The 14174-nt window shown below is 40.8% G+C and overlaps 2 protein-coding genes across 11 annotated transcripts in view; one reads left to right on the forward strand and one right to left on the reverse strand.

Moving 5' to 3' along the window:
* Positions 1-14174, forward strand: part of ZNF12 (zinc finger protein 12) — a 1264586-nt gene that overhangs the window by 247605 nt on the left and 1002807 nt on the right. The gene's annotated exons all lie outside the window — the stretch shown is intronic.
* ZDHHC4 (zDHHC palmitoyltransferase 4) lies at positions 278-13028 on the reverse strand. 4 transcript variants are annotated; one of them, XM_081299288.1, is made up of 9 exons: positions 12217-12343; positions 11318-11648; positions 10711-10835; positions 9885-9958; positions 9391-9569; positions 7078-7203; positions 4463-4707; positions 914-1234; positions 278-752 (listed from the first exon to the last, which is right to left on the reverse strand). In XM_081299288.1, exons 2-8 carry the CDS (start codon positions 11412-11414, stop codon positions 944-946), a joined length of 1137 nt encoding a protein of 378 aa, XP_081155414.1. In that variant the 5' UTR covers positions 11415-11648; positions 12217-12343; the 3' UTR covers positions 278-752; positions 914-943. The 4 variants fall into 4 exon arrangements, with proteins under 4 accessions (XP_081155414.1, XP_081155415.1, XP_081155413.1 ...); XM_081299289.1 differs by lacking the exons at positions 278-752; positions 12217-12343 and adding an exon at positions 12550-13028 and having other exon boundaries at positions 840-1234; XM_081299287.1 differs by lacking the exon at positions 278-752 and having other exon boundaries at positions 840-1234.

A 14174-nucleotide genomic window follows, 5' to 3' on the forward strand; every position in this document is an offset into this window, starting at 1 on the left:
GGGTTTCTCCCTGCCCCGGCCATTCGTCTTAAAGTTTCATCTTTTCTGAACCGACTGGCTGCCAGGACAGGTGATGCTGGTAAGGGCATTCCCCCACCCTTAGTCTCCTACCACTCCTTCTGGCCCCAGGGTCTATTCCCCAGTCCTCTCTAGACGCCTAGCCTCTGTAGCTGCTGGCTTCTTGGTCTAGCCTGGCATTTGGGTGGCTTGCAAAGTCTAGCCCAACTGCCTCCTGCTTCTGAAAAACCTCTCACCCTAAAACCCATCAGCACTTTATATGAACCTCTTTTCTGGCATCCATCTCTCTGCATTGAACTAGTCACTGTTTTACTTTTGGAATTTTAAAACAAGGCAACAAAAACTTGAATATGGCCAGAAGCCAGTGGAGAGCAAGGCCGGAGGCCACAAGTACAGGAATGTGAGTAAAGGCCTATGTGCTGGCTGAAGGCAGGTCTGAGTGAGGATGTGAATAAAGCAAGAAAATGCCCTGGCTGGGAGGGACAGACTAGGGGAGGGCATAAGAGAGGGCACAACCAGGCATAATCCCAAGACACTGAATCACTGAGACCCCTGCACACCAGGGTACAAGGCTGTACAGCCCCTCCTTGTTCACATACCTAGCCTGTAGAGAGACAGACCCAGGTCTCATTGTCACCTGGAACCTCAGAGAAGTCATCTCTTGACCCTGACACCAGGACCGGAGGTGCTCAGTGCCAGCATAAGATGAGCAAACAGGATATCTGCCACAGCAGCTGGCAAAGATCAGGCACTCAATAAACATGAGTTTTCCCTTCCCCCCTGAAAGCCCATGTATACACACAGCACAGACCACAACAGCTGATTAATAATCACAGCAGAAAACAAAACAATGCTGAGAAAATAAGTATCCATATGTATAAATAAAGGTGTGCACATCTAAAAGGCAGGAGTACTCTTTCCATTCTTATTTCTTCTTCCTCTCATAATATGGAACAGCAGGTAGAAAGATTTCTTGGAGGTTGCTCCAAAGCCCGTGGGAATGAATGTTCTGGTAGATCTGAGGCTCTGCTGATGGGGGCCGGACCACCACAGGACAGAGTTGGCACCAGGCCCAGTCACCTTTGTACCACTCATTTGTGGTCTGGTTGGTGGCTGCCAGGTACAGAGCAAAGCACAGGTAGCCCCCCAGGAGGAAGCTCAGCACCATAACAAAGCCGAGCAAGAAGACAATCCTTGGAAATGTCAGGAACAGGTACTAAGGGCAAAGAAGATGCAGAATGTTAGGAAGAAAACGGTGACATCCATGAAGGTCAGCACCCACTAGCCCAGATCTGGTCCATGAACACAACAGAGCCACAACCTCAGCTCATCTACATGTGTCTAAATCTAACCCACTGAGCCATAATCAGCACCCACAAATAGCCCAGGAATCACCCTGATGTGCAAGCATTTACTCTGGAATGAATCAAGTATTCATACTGAGGGAAAGACTATCCAGGAAATGGAGCTATGCCAATTGAAAATTTACAAACACAGACCTTAGTTCATGAACCAAAATAAAACCCAGATGAACAAGAGAAACCAATGTCTATCTGAAAACAATCTGACCGCAAAAATACAATGTACTAGGATATTCACTGTGGTACTGATTCTAACAGCCTGTCTTCCCAAAAGAAACATTAATATTCCTCTACAAGGAAGAGCAAAATAAACTCTGGGATAGTTACCACTATGGAATAATAAAGAGTCATTGAAAACCAAGGTAATTTCTATGTACTGATTTTGAAAAGATTATGATATATTGCCCAATGAGAAAGGCAAAGTTCAAGGATCACATTTTAATCTTTTTTTTTTCCACCACTGGATTGAACCCAGTGGTGCTCTATCACTGAGCTACATCCCCAACCCTTTTCATTTGAGACAGGGTCTCACTAAGTTGCCCAGGCTGGCCTCTAACTTTTGATCCTCCTATCTCTGCCTCCTGAGTTGCTGGGATTACCGGCATGTGCCACTCCACCTGGCCAAATTGTAATCTTTTTTTGTGTAAAGGCACTCAGTAAAACAACTGACTCTGTGAAGGTATATAGCCAAACAAATAAACAGAAAAAGGCCTAAAAATATACATACCAATTTTCAAAGTGTTTGCCTCTGGGAAGTGCAACTGGGACTGGGGGAATGGATAACTCTCACTTTTCATTTTGAAAATAGCTTTTGGATTACTCAAATTTGTGTAAGTTACTTTTCTAATAAGCAGGATAGAGAACTTTAAAAAGTTCTGAAAGAAGAAAACAGAAGTAAACATTCATCAAAACTCTTGTTGAGGGAGACTTCCTAACTGAGAAGACACAGATCAGATGAGGAAGGATGAGCTTTTTAAAGGAATGATTTCAATCCTTACATTAAGGTAAATGAATTTTGACTGAAGCGCTGAAATAATTGAAAAAGTTCATTTTTTCAACAAATGCTGTTGGGACCACTGGATTTCTATATACTAAAGAATGAAGTTAGAAGTGGGCACAGTGACTCAGGAAGCTGAGACAGGAGGATCCAAGTTCAAAGCCAGCTTGGATATTATAGTAAGAAACTGTCTCAAAATAAAATAAATCTTTTAAAAATGGCTGGGGCCAGGGCTGGGGATATAGCTCAGTTGGTAGAGTGCTTGCCCAGCATGCACAAGGCCCTGGGTTCAATCCCCAGCACCACAAAAAAAAAAAAAAAAAAAAAAAATATGGCTGGGGCCAGGCAGGATGTCCCATGTCTGTAATCCCAGCAGCTTGGGACACTGAGGCAGGAGGATTGTGAATTCAAAGCCAGCCTCAGCAACTTAACAAGGCCCTAAGCAACTCAGCAAGACCCCATCTCTAAATAAAATACAAAAATGGGCTGGGGATGTGGCTCACTGGTTGAGTGCCTCTGGGTTCAATACACAGCACCCCACCCCAAAGGAAAAAAACAAAGATACATTGAGCTACAATGAGCTTCATTAATATAAAACCTTTTTCAAAACAACAACAAAAACTGTCAAAAAAGTGAAAAGACAACCCATGAACAGGAAGAAATATTTGATAATCTATTCATATACCTGATAATAGTCTAGAATAAAGAACTCTTTTTTAAAAATATTTATTCTTTTAGTTGTTTAGGTGGACACAATATCTTTATTTTATTTTTATGTGGTGCTGAGGATTGAACCCAGAGCCTCATGCATGCTAGGCTAGCACTCTACCCCTGAACCATAACCTCTGTCCTAGAATAAAGAATTCTTACAATAATAAAAAGGCAAAATTTTTAAATGGGTAAAGGTTTTAAGTAGATATTTCTTCAAAGAAGATATACAAATGGCCAACAAATACATGAAAAGATACTCAACATTATAAGTCATTAGAGAAGGGCAAATCAAACTGCAATGAGATACCACTTCAATGTCCATCAAGATGGCTATAGTAAAAAAAGACAGGTGTGATTACATGCACTTGTGATCCCAGTTACTCAGGTGGCACTTAGGCAGGAGGCTCTAGAGTTCAAGGTCAACCTCTATAACTCAGTGAGAGCTCCTTTTCAAAATAAAAAACAAAAACAAAAACAAAGTTTTTTCATTTTTTTTTTTAAAGACAGATAATAAAAAGTGTGAAGAAACTAGAACCTTCATACTCAACTTCTGGGAATGTAAAATGGTACAAACACTTTGAAAAAGAGTCAGTTCTTTAAATGGTACTATATGACCCAGCAATATATTCATATAAATTATCTCCACATAAAAACTTGTACAGAAGCATTTTTCAAAAAAATAGCCTCAATGTGGAAACACCCAAATATCCATCAACTTATGAATAAATAAAATGTGGTATATCCTACAATGGAATATTATTCAGCCATAAAAAGAAATGAAGTACAGATTTATGCTACAACATGGATGAACCTTGAAAATATTATGCTACTAAAAAGAAGTCAGTCAAAAAGGCCATGTATATGAAATGTCCAGAAAACAAATTTATGAAGACAGAAAGTAGATTTACAGATGCCAGGGTCTAGGGAAAGACAGAAGAGGGTGTTTCTTTTGGGGATAATGAAATGTTCTGAAATGATATAGTGGTAATGGGTGTAAAACTCTGTGAATATACTAAAACCACTGATATATTTTGAAGAGTGGATTTTATCGAATGAGATTTTATGTAACTTTTTTTTTTTTGGTACTAGGGATTGAACCCAGGGGCACTTAACTGATTCACATCCCCAGCCCATTTTTATTTTGATACACAGTCTTGCTAAGTTGCTTAAGGCCTTTCTTAAGTTGTTGAGGCTGGCTTTGAACTTTCCATCCTCCATCCTCAGCCTCCTGAGCTGCTGGGATTATAGGCATACACTACTGAAACTGGCTGTATCAATTTTTTAAGAAAAACAACATCTTCGTATTTTCACCAGGAAAAGAAACATCATTTTTACAATTCTGAAAACAGAATTCAGAGAGCCACTGCATAATTACCTGAATAAGAAAGGCTGTATCCACAGCCTGGGAATGTCCAAGGTCATCGATGTAAGTTTCCTGGTAGAGGTCTGACATTGTCACCAGGCGGACCAGAAACATGGTGCTTATAATGGCCATGACAGCAGCTGACGCAGTCAACGTCAAAAGGTAGATGAGGAAGTACCTGGTATTCCAGGCCCCGATGCAGGTGTTCACCCAAACACAGTGATGGTCAAAACGGTGCACACACCAATTACACACACCTGCACAGAGAAGAGGGAGCCACAGACTGAGTTTGTCCTTGATGAGACATGACACCATGTGCACTTTTACAAGGAGACCAATGGCAATAAGAGTGTGTGGAGGAAGGTGGGGCAGTGGCAGTTGCTATCACCAAGCTTTTAGAACCATAGAGTCCACTACAGTAGCCACTAGCCACATGTGGGTATGGAGCACTGCAATATAGTTAAAAGAAAAATATGAAAGAATACTTTGTCAATATTGACAATTTTACAGTTGTTTGCAATTTATACAATACTATTTTGAATTCAGTGTGAATAATACTGAGGTAACATGAGAGGTGGTGAACTTAACTTAACATGAACAGTATGAACATGAATAAATGAACGTATAGTTTTATTTATTTTTGCAGTGATGGGGAATCAAACCCAGGGCCTTGTGCTTGACAGGCAAGCATTCTACCACTGGGCCACATCCCTAGCCCCAAATATGATTTTAAAACTGATGGCTTTGGGCCGAGTTGTAGCTCAATGGTAGAGCACTTGGCTGGCATGTGTGAGGCTCTGGGCTCGATCCTCGGCACCGCATATAAATAAAAAAATAAAGTAAAAAATCCACTAAAAAAATCAAAAACAACTCATGGCTTTGCTTTAAAATCAAGTCAGTTCTTCTGATAAAGATGAACCATTTAGTCAATGTAGATTTTCACAGGAAAATAAAATGTTTTGGTACTTAATTCACTTATTGGAAAACTTTTAAGAGTGTCTGGGTATAGTATAAGTGTTTAAGTCTACTCTTTCAACTATAAATTTTATGAAATCTAAATTCAGGTCAAGAACTTCCAATGAGAACTTAGTACTTGAATGGATATGTGCTATAAAAGTAAAATACACCAGATTTCAAAGACTTAGTATGAAAAAAATAACACAGCTAGGTGCAGTGGCACATGCCTAATCTTAGCAATTGGAAAAGCTAGGCAGGAGGATTACAAGTTTGAGGGCAGCCTCATCCATTTAGCAAGACCCTGCCTCAGGAAAAAAAAAAAAAAGTAAAAAGGACTGGAGACAAAGGTCAAGTGGTAAAGCACCCGTGGATTAGAACTCCAGTTCTAGGAAAAAATTAAAATAAAAAATAAATTTAAAGGGTTGGGATTGTGGCTCAGTGGCAGAGCACTTGCCCGGCATATGTAAGGCAATGAGTTCATCTCAGCACCACATATAAATAAATAAAATAAAAGTCTATCAACAACAACAACAATAAAAAAAATCTTTTAAAAAATAATAAATAAATAAATTTAAAAACGGACTGATGCTGGGCATGGCAGATCATACCTGTAAGCCCAGCAGTTGGAGGATCATGAGTTCAAAGTCTGCCCCAGCACTTGGGGATGTGGCTCAAGTGGTAGCGCACTCACCTGGCATGCGTGAGGTACTGGGTTCCATCCTCAGCACCACATAAAAATAAAGTAAAGCTATTGTGTCCACCTAAAAATACTAAAAAAAAAAAAAAAAAAAAGTCTGTCCCAGCAACTCAATGAGGCCCTGTCTCTAAATAAAATATGAAAAAAGGGCTGAGGATGTGGCTCAGTGGTTCAGGGCCCTTGAGTTCAATCTCCAACACAAAAAAACAAAACAAAGCAAAAAAATGGATGGGAGGGGAAGAAGGTGCTGGGGATGTAGCTCAGTGGTAAGGCACTCCTAGGTTCAACCCCCAGTACCAAAAAACAAAAAGGAAAAACATAAATTACCTCATGAATATTTTTACATTGATTATACATTAAAATTGTATTTTATTTTTTTTTTAATTTTTTTGTTACATATGATAGTACAATGACTAAAATTGTATTTTAGGCCTGGGGCTGAGGTAGAGCTTAGAGGTAGAGCACCTGCATGACATGTATGAGGTCTGGGTTCAATCCCCAGGGCCACCAAAAAAAAAAAAAAAAAAAAAAAGATATTTCAGGACATGGGTTTAAATAAAATATGTGATTAAGTAATTGCTTCTTTTGCAATAAGGCTACTAGAAAATTTTAAACCACATATGTGACTCACGTAATATCTTTGTCAGATAGGAAACAGCCTAGAACCTTAGGCATTCCCTAGAAGACTAGGCTTAGCTAGGGCTAAAATCTGCACACAGCAGACCATAAAAGCATCTCTCCCATAGCAAAAGAGAGCTATTATGCCTAGGGTTGAGGGTGGCCACTGTGCAAAAACATACAACCTTACCCTCAAGTCATCTGAAAGAAACCACCATCTGGCCTCCAACAGGAACAGACAACCCACATGTGGGAATCAAATGGCTGTCTTTTTAGATTCATGAAATACCACCTTACAGATAAAGCCCACGCATGCACTTGGGAGGGTCCACTGGAGCCCAATAGCCACACTCACTGCAGTGCTTGGATCGAGCTGGTTTCCTTAAGTCACAAGTAGAACACCTTGCATTCTTTGGAAACATAACTTCATCAAATTCATAAACTTGAAGAAATAATAATTCATTTTCTTTTGTTATGGTGCCTGAAAAAGATAAGGACAAATGCTAGTTTCAAGCAATATGTAGACGGGATAGTCACAAAGCCTGTCCCAATACAACAGAACTAAAACTGCTATATTTAATATTTTAGGTAATTCATTTTTATATCTGCTTTGACATATAATCCATAGATTCAATTCAAAGTATACAACTCACTGGTTTTTAGTATATTCAGAGTTATACCATCATTATCATAATCAATTTTAGAATATGATCACCTGAAAAAGAAACCCATTAGCAGTCACTGCCTACTTCTAATGTCCCCAGGCCCTAGAAACTGCTAATCTATTTTCTTTCTCTATGGATTTCCTTTTCTGGATCTTCATATAAATGAAATCATATAATTTATGGTTTGTTTTTTTTTTTTTTTTTTTTTTGTGTGTGTGTGTGTGTGTGTGTCTGGCTTCTTTCATCAGCATGTTTTTATGGTTCAGATAAGTTAGAGCCTGAATCTATACTTCATTCTTGTTCTGCTTTGCAGTGCTACAGATGGAACCCAGGGTTTCTCTTATGGTAAGCAAGTGCTCTACCACTGGCTCCCACCACAGCTTCTAGTCTTTTTTATGGCTGAATAATGGTCCATTGGATGGGTTTATCACATCTTTTTACATTCATCACTTAATGGACATTTGGTGTTTCAAGGACCTTAAAGTATAAAAGTAAAACAATAGGACAGAAAAAAAATTACTAAGCACAGTATAATAAAATTAAAACCAGACAAAAGAGACTTGAGAGCATAGAGCATTAGCTATGATAAAGAGGCTTGATTTATTTTGAAAAAAAGACTGAAAGATTGTGAAGTATTATCCACAAGGAAAGGATAATACCAACTCTAAACATGACAATGTATTTAGTAAGAATATATATGTGCATAATAGTTTTAAAATATGTGCAGCAAAAAAACTAACAAACTATGTAGAAAAGCCATCAGAATGAGATAACATTGCTGAGAAACTGACTAATTAAAAAAAAACTAGTATGGATATAAAAGATTTGAACATAATTAACAAATCTGATGTAATATGACTCTTGTTGAATACAGTGGTGCATACCTATAATCCCAGTGACTTGGGAGGCTGAGATAGAAGGATCACAAGTTGGAGGCCAGCCTCAGCAACTTAGTGAGGTGCACAAAAACTTAGCAAGACCCTGTCTCAAAATTTAAAAAAATAAAATAAAAAGAACTGGGGTCACCATTTAATGGTAAAGCATTCCTGGGTTCAATCCTCAATACAAAAAAACAAAACAGGGGCTGGAGTTGTAGCTCAGCAGTAGTGTGCTTGCCTCGTACATGTGAGGTACTGCATTCAATTCCCAGCACCACATACAAATAAGCAAATAAAATAAAGGTCCATCAACAACTAAAACAAACAAATAAACAAAAAAGCCAAAAACTTAGAAAATATAAACTCTTTTCAAGTACATATGGATCATTGCAAAAACTGACCACATACCCAAGCATAATGCAAGTCTCAAAAAATTTTTAAAAGGGAACATTATCATTCTGAATATATGTTCTACACATATACAATCAACCAAAATAAGATAAGCTTATATATATATATATATATATATATATATATATATATATATATATATATGTGTGTGTGTGTGTGTGTGTGTGTGTGTGTGTGTGTGTGTGTAAAGAGTTCTAAGTAACCCTTGGGTCAATGACAAAATAAAAAACTGGAAATATGCCAGGTGCTATGGTGCATTCCTGTAATCCCAGTGACTTGGTAGGTTGAGGCAGTAATATTGTAAGTTCAAAGCCAGCCTCAGCAACTTAGTGAAGCACTTAGCAACTCAGTGAGACTCTGTCTCTAAATAAAATATTTTAAAAGGGCTGGGAGGGCGGGGGTTGTGGCTCAGCAGCAGAGTGCTTACCTGGCATGTGAAAAGCACTGGGTTCCATCCTAGGCAACACATAAAAATAAATAAATAGATAGATTAAATAAATAAATAAAAAGGGCTAGGGATGTTGCTCAGTGGTTAAGCACCCCTTGGTTCAATCCCTGGTACAGGGAGGAAAAAAAAACTGGAAATATAAAGTTAATAAACCCATGACACACAAAATCCTTTGCAAACTTCTCAGAGAAACCACTACTTGTTTGCAGCACTATCAGTAAAATAGTTGAGCTGTCTCAGTCTGTATGCTAAGAGCCTCAACTTACCAGGATTGGTTAAACAAGTTAGGGTGAAGAAAATCAGGCATATAATTAGCAACAAATACGGCAGAAGAAGGTAATACAGAGAGAATTCCAGCTCTTGACAGTAGCCAAATATTTCCCAGGTATATTCAGTATAAACTGTCCCTTGCAAGACCAGGTGCAGGATAATGAAGGCATGGTTGCTGAAAGGAAACAAGCACAGCTTATTCATAGGGTTGCTCCATTAAGAAACTGTACAAAAGGAAAAAAATTAACCAAGGGCCAACCATGTCCTTTAAAAATTAACTAAGAAACCATTCCACTCTTTAAATATGTATTTTCAAGTAGATATTAATATCCCAGAGACGGAAGGCAGATTATCCATGAGTAGAGAGGCTCTGAACCCAGCATCTTTCCCATGCTGGAAACCACAGGAGCTTCCTGTAGCTATAGATTAGCAACAATTAATAATCAAGACAAAAACAGAGGATCCCATTTGAACTCTGAACTGTAAATACCGTGTATGGAAGAGGTAATGAAGCAATTTTCTCACGGCTCTCTGAATGCATTCTGGAATTATACAGGAACATATCTGAAAATTAAAAATTAAAAAAAGTTCAATTTCATTTCTCACCCACCCCCATTCCTACAATATCGATGCTCCACATACAACTGGTAGCTTTGTTTCCTCCTATAGGTAGTAAAACAACTTAAAAGAGAATTTTTAAGAGAGAAAGAGAAGGGCTTCCTTCTACTGGCTTGCCTTTGATGCCAATTCTTTCACTCCTACCCTGACCCCAAAAATGATACCTGTCAGGTGTACCTTCATGGAAAGAAAGGTAAGCAGAAGTTCAGGAAATGCTGATGTGAAGGCTGCTCCTTCCCCTGCCCTGGATTCAGTCCACCCCCAGATCACCAGTACAAAAAAACCTTAGCCTAGGTCCCTCCCACATCAACCTCTTCCCATAAGCAGCTTGCCCCAATTTTGCTCACTTTGACCCTTAACGGAGAGAAGGCAGACAGAAGCTCAGCTTTCAGAGCACACATCCTCAGTTTCACCTATCAAGTACCTCCAGAAGAATTCTGCTCATGTCTATGCCCAATTACAGGCATCATATCCAGAATTTAAGAGCCAAACTTAAGAATGCTATCTTATCTCAAAGCATCATCACAAGATTACTTTCAGCAGTAACAAAAACAAAACAGATAAACTGTGGAATACACTAAAACTTCCATAAATGAAAGACTAAATAAACCAATGAATTTAAATGGCATCTCTTTCTTGTCCTGTTGAGAAACCAGTAAGTCCTTTAGATTAGGGCAATGTTCAAACTTGAGTGTTACCTGTGCTCCTCCCTGGACCAGACCTTTCAAACGGTTGGTTTTGGAGCAAATGCAGACCATAACAACACTAACCAGCATGAACACCAAGTAGAACAAGAAGAGAATCAGGAAATCCATCATGGTGGCTGTAAAGGAACAGAAAGAGTATGACTAGCTACTACTGAGGGATTTACACTATGGTACACATTCTCAGACATCAACTCCAGTTCTCAAAACAGAATTCCCTGCCCTCAGGCACATGCCACAGAGCCCTACTACTTTCAGTGGGGCCTCTTAGATCATCCTGAGCTCTCTTTTTCAAGATGAACACTGTGGCCTGCCTTTGGGGCATTTCCTGCCTGCAAATTCCAAGATAAAGTGAAGAAAAATGTGGGTACACCTTCCTTTCCCACAATAACAAATCTTTCTTTTACTTCCTTAAATATTCATATAGATACTGATACAGAAAGTACTCCCCAAAATCTGATGACAACATCATCCAAACAGGTAGCTCCTGGAGGAAGTCAGGGGGCCTATACCCAGCACCAGGCATCACGTTCTATAAAGCACCCCTTCAGGTCAGTGGCCACAACTCTCAGGGATCACACACAGGAAACAATATATGGACCTGTGTTAAGAAACTGGAAGTGGTTACTTTGGCTCTTAGCAGACAGGATTCTGGACCCGGATTGAAACTTGAGATAATCAAACCAGAAACTGTTCATGATATGACAAGAACCGAAAAGCAGCAATTCGCACTCATGAAGTAATTCAACGTCTCCTGCCTACATATTTCTGTTGGTTGTATGCTTTATCAGCTGGTGGCTCGGGCATTTCTCTTTCCAAACATCCACGGAGAATTAAGGTGGCAGATCCGCTTCCGCAGTGGTGTGCCCCTGGTACAACAGGCAGCATCCAAAACTGCAGGAGCCGTGGTTCCTTCAGGAGGTCGGATCCGACTGCAGAGACAGATGGGTTCAATATTCGCATATTGAGATAAGTGTTGGAGTTGGCAGCGGAATGCATTGTGGAAAAGGATTTGCAAGTAGGGGATGTTGAGCCCCCCCTCCCAGGCGTGAACGACTTATAATGACTTCTGAAGAAACAGCTAATTAGGAAAAAAACAGGCCGGGAGCCTTGGGTCTACCCCTCGTTATCCCTATCCTTGAGGCACCCATGCTGCAGGCCAGGCAGAGCGAGGCCAAGAACTCTCTATCCGAGGCTCCCAGGCCTGGCCCGAGCTTTCCCCGGATGCGGGAACCTCGTAGGGGGTGGGGGGGAGTCAGGTGGCAGCAGGCTGAAGGCGGATTGTAGCAGCCCGGGAAAGGACAGGTGAGGCCAGGGAAAGGGAGCAGGTGACAGCTGACTTGGAGGAACGCAGGGAGCAGCGGTTGGAGGAGACACGAGGGCGCCCGGGCGGGATGGAGATAGCACTGAGGCACTCTCACACACCAGGGAGAGGGGAAGGCTCAAAAATGGGGACCGAAGACCCTGAGCAAGCAGGGGTGACAACCCCGCAGAACCAACCTTACCCCCAGCCTCCACCACGAAGCCGGCACCAAGCCGGCGCCCTCAGGAGACTTCCGGCAAACCGGTGACGTCATCGCAGCGCCCCCCCCGCAAGGCCTACTTCCGGCGGAAGTAGGAGCCGGAGGCTGTGGGTTGTGGGGTGCAGGATTTGGTGCCGCCAGGAAGTGGGATTTTGGAAACTGTCTGCAGATTTACTAGAGGACCACAGTGGGTCTGACGCTGGAGGGTGCCGCGGCTGGGAATCGGGCCGGGCCGCCGCAACCGTGGCCCGGGTCCTAGCCGAGCAGGGGGCCCAGAGCGGCCGCGCTTTGGAGATTCCTGTTCTATTACCGTGCCTTGGCGGCGGACCGCTTGCTCACAGCCAGCAGCACCGTTAGGATTTGCCCTAACCATTCCAGCATCTTCCACCGCAGAAGGCACACTATGTGACCGGCTGGGTCATATTCCGCTCCTCGCGCATCCCTGCTTGTGCTCTCTGTACAGCTCTGAGCATCCTCCCCCTGGAGGCAGTGACTAGTGCTTGACCGGAAGCCTTGAGGATGAAAGAGAAGGCTGTTTTGATGATAGTCAGTCTTGGGGCGAGAAGAGCTGCTTCCAAACATAGCATGGAGAAGGCCCCTGTGGAGTGTTCCTTAGCTCTAAATGTTTCCAAATCCACTGAGAACTGTCTATTGATGCCTTTGAAAACCTGAGCCAAGATGGTTCTTCCTTTGAGGAGAAATATCTGGTCTCCAAACACTGGGCTCAAAGCTCTTTCCCTGTTTGTCTTTGCTGCCTGACCCAGCTACTTAATTTCCAACCCCCACCCCCTACCCCCCCCCCCCGCTTCTACTTTTTTTTTTAAGAAAAAACTTACCAAGCTGCGCACCTATTGAATACATTATATCAAGGCCTTGACCAGTGAGAACTAGTAATGGATAAAGCTCAATCTCACATCCAGAGTTGGGGCTGGATTTCATCTGTCTCCAGCTGATTTCACCCTGTTGGTTAAAACTGAGCTAATACCTGGTGGTTAAAAAAATTAAATTGTTTTCTTTTTTGTTCATAAATGCAGAACTTTATTTTTTATCCCTTTTTCTTTTCTCTGGATGGCTTCAATTCAGACTTTGAATCTTGACTTGATCACCTATTGTATTGTGCTGGGCTGCATTCCTTTAATTTAAAAAAATATATATGCAAAAAATACAATATATTCTTCCTGTGAAAGAGTCAAAACTATCTAAAACAAAACCTTCCGTAATCAGTATTCTTCCCAAATTCCAATCCCTGGATGGAATTACTTTTAGTGTATATCCTCCAAAGCCCTCTTCTATGAATTTATACATATATATTCATTTAACACAGGTATGATGAGTGCCAAATGTGTCCTAGGTGCTGTTATAGGCCCTGGGAACATAGCAATAAACAATAAACAGACCCTGTCTCTAAATACAATGCAAAATAGGGCTGGGGACGTGGCTCAGTGGTCGAATGCCCCTGAGTTCAATCCCCAGTACCATATATATATATAAATAAACTTCTACTTTATTACGGAGTATTTCTATATACATAGAACAATATGAATTTTATTCACTTATAAGGTTTACATAGTGCACACAATTTTGAACTTTGCTTTTTTATTTACCTTTATAACAAGTATTTTTCATCTAACAAGGTAGTTTTATTTATTACTCAGTTACAGTATAATGAACTTAACATTTTATTATTGTTGGAAATTGTATTATTTCATACTTTTTAATGTTATGGGTAGTTTTTCAACTAGCATATTTATAGCTTTTGTGTGTGTGTGTGTGTGTGTGTGTGTGTGTGTGTGTATGTGTGTGTGGTGTGCTGGGGATTGAACCCCGGGCCTTGTGCATGCAAGGCAAGCACTCTACCAACTGAGCTATATCCCCAGCCCATATTTATAGCCCATATTTACAGCCCATATTTACAGCTTTTTATTTATTGATTTT

The sequence above is a fragment of the Spermophilus citellus genome, assembly GCF_964194105.1.
Source record: "Spermophilus citellus genome assembly, chromosome: 6".
Lineage (NCBI taxonomy): Eukaryota > Metazoa > Chordata > Mammalia > Rodentia > Sciuridae > Spermophilus > Spermophilus citellus.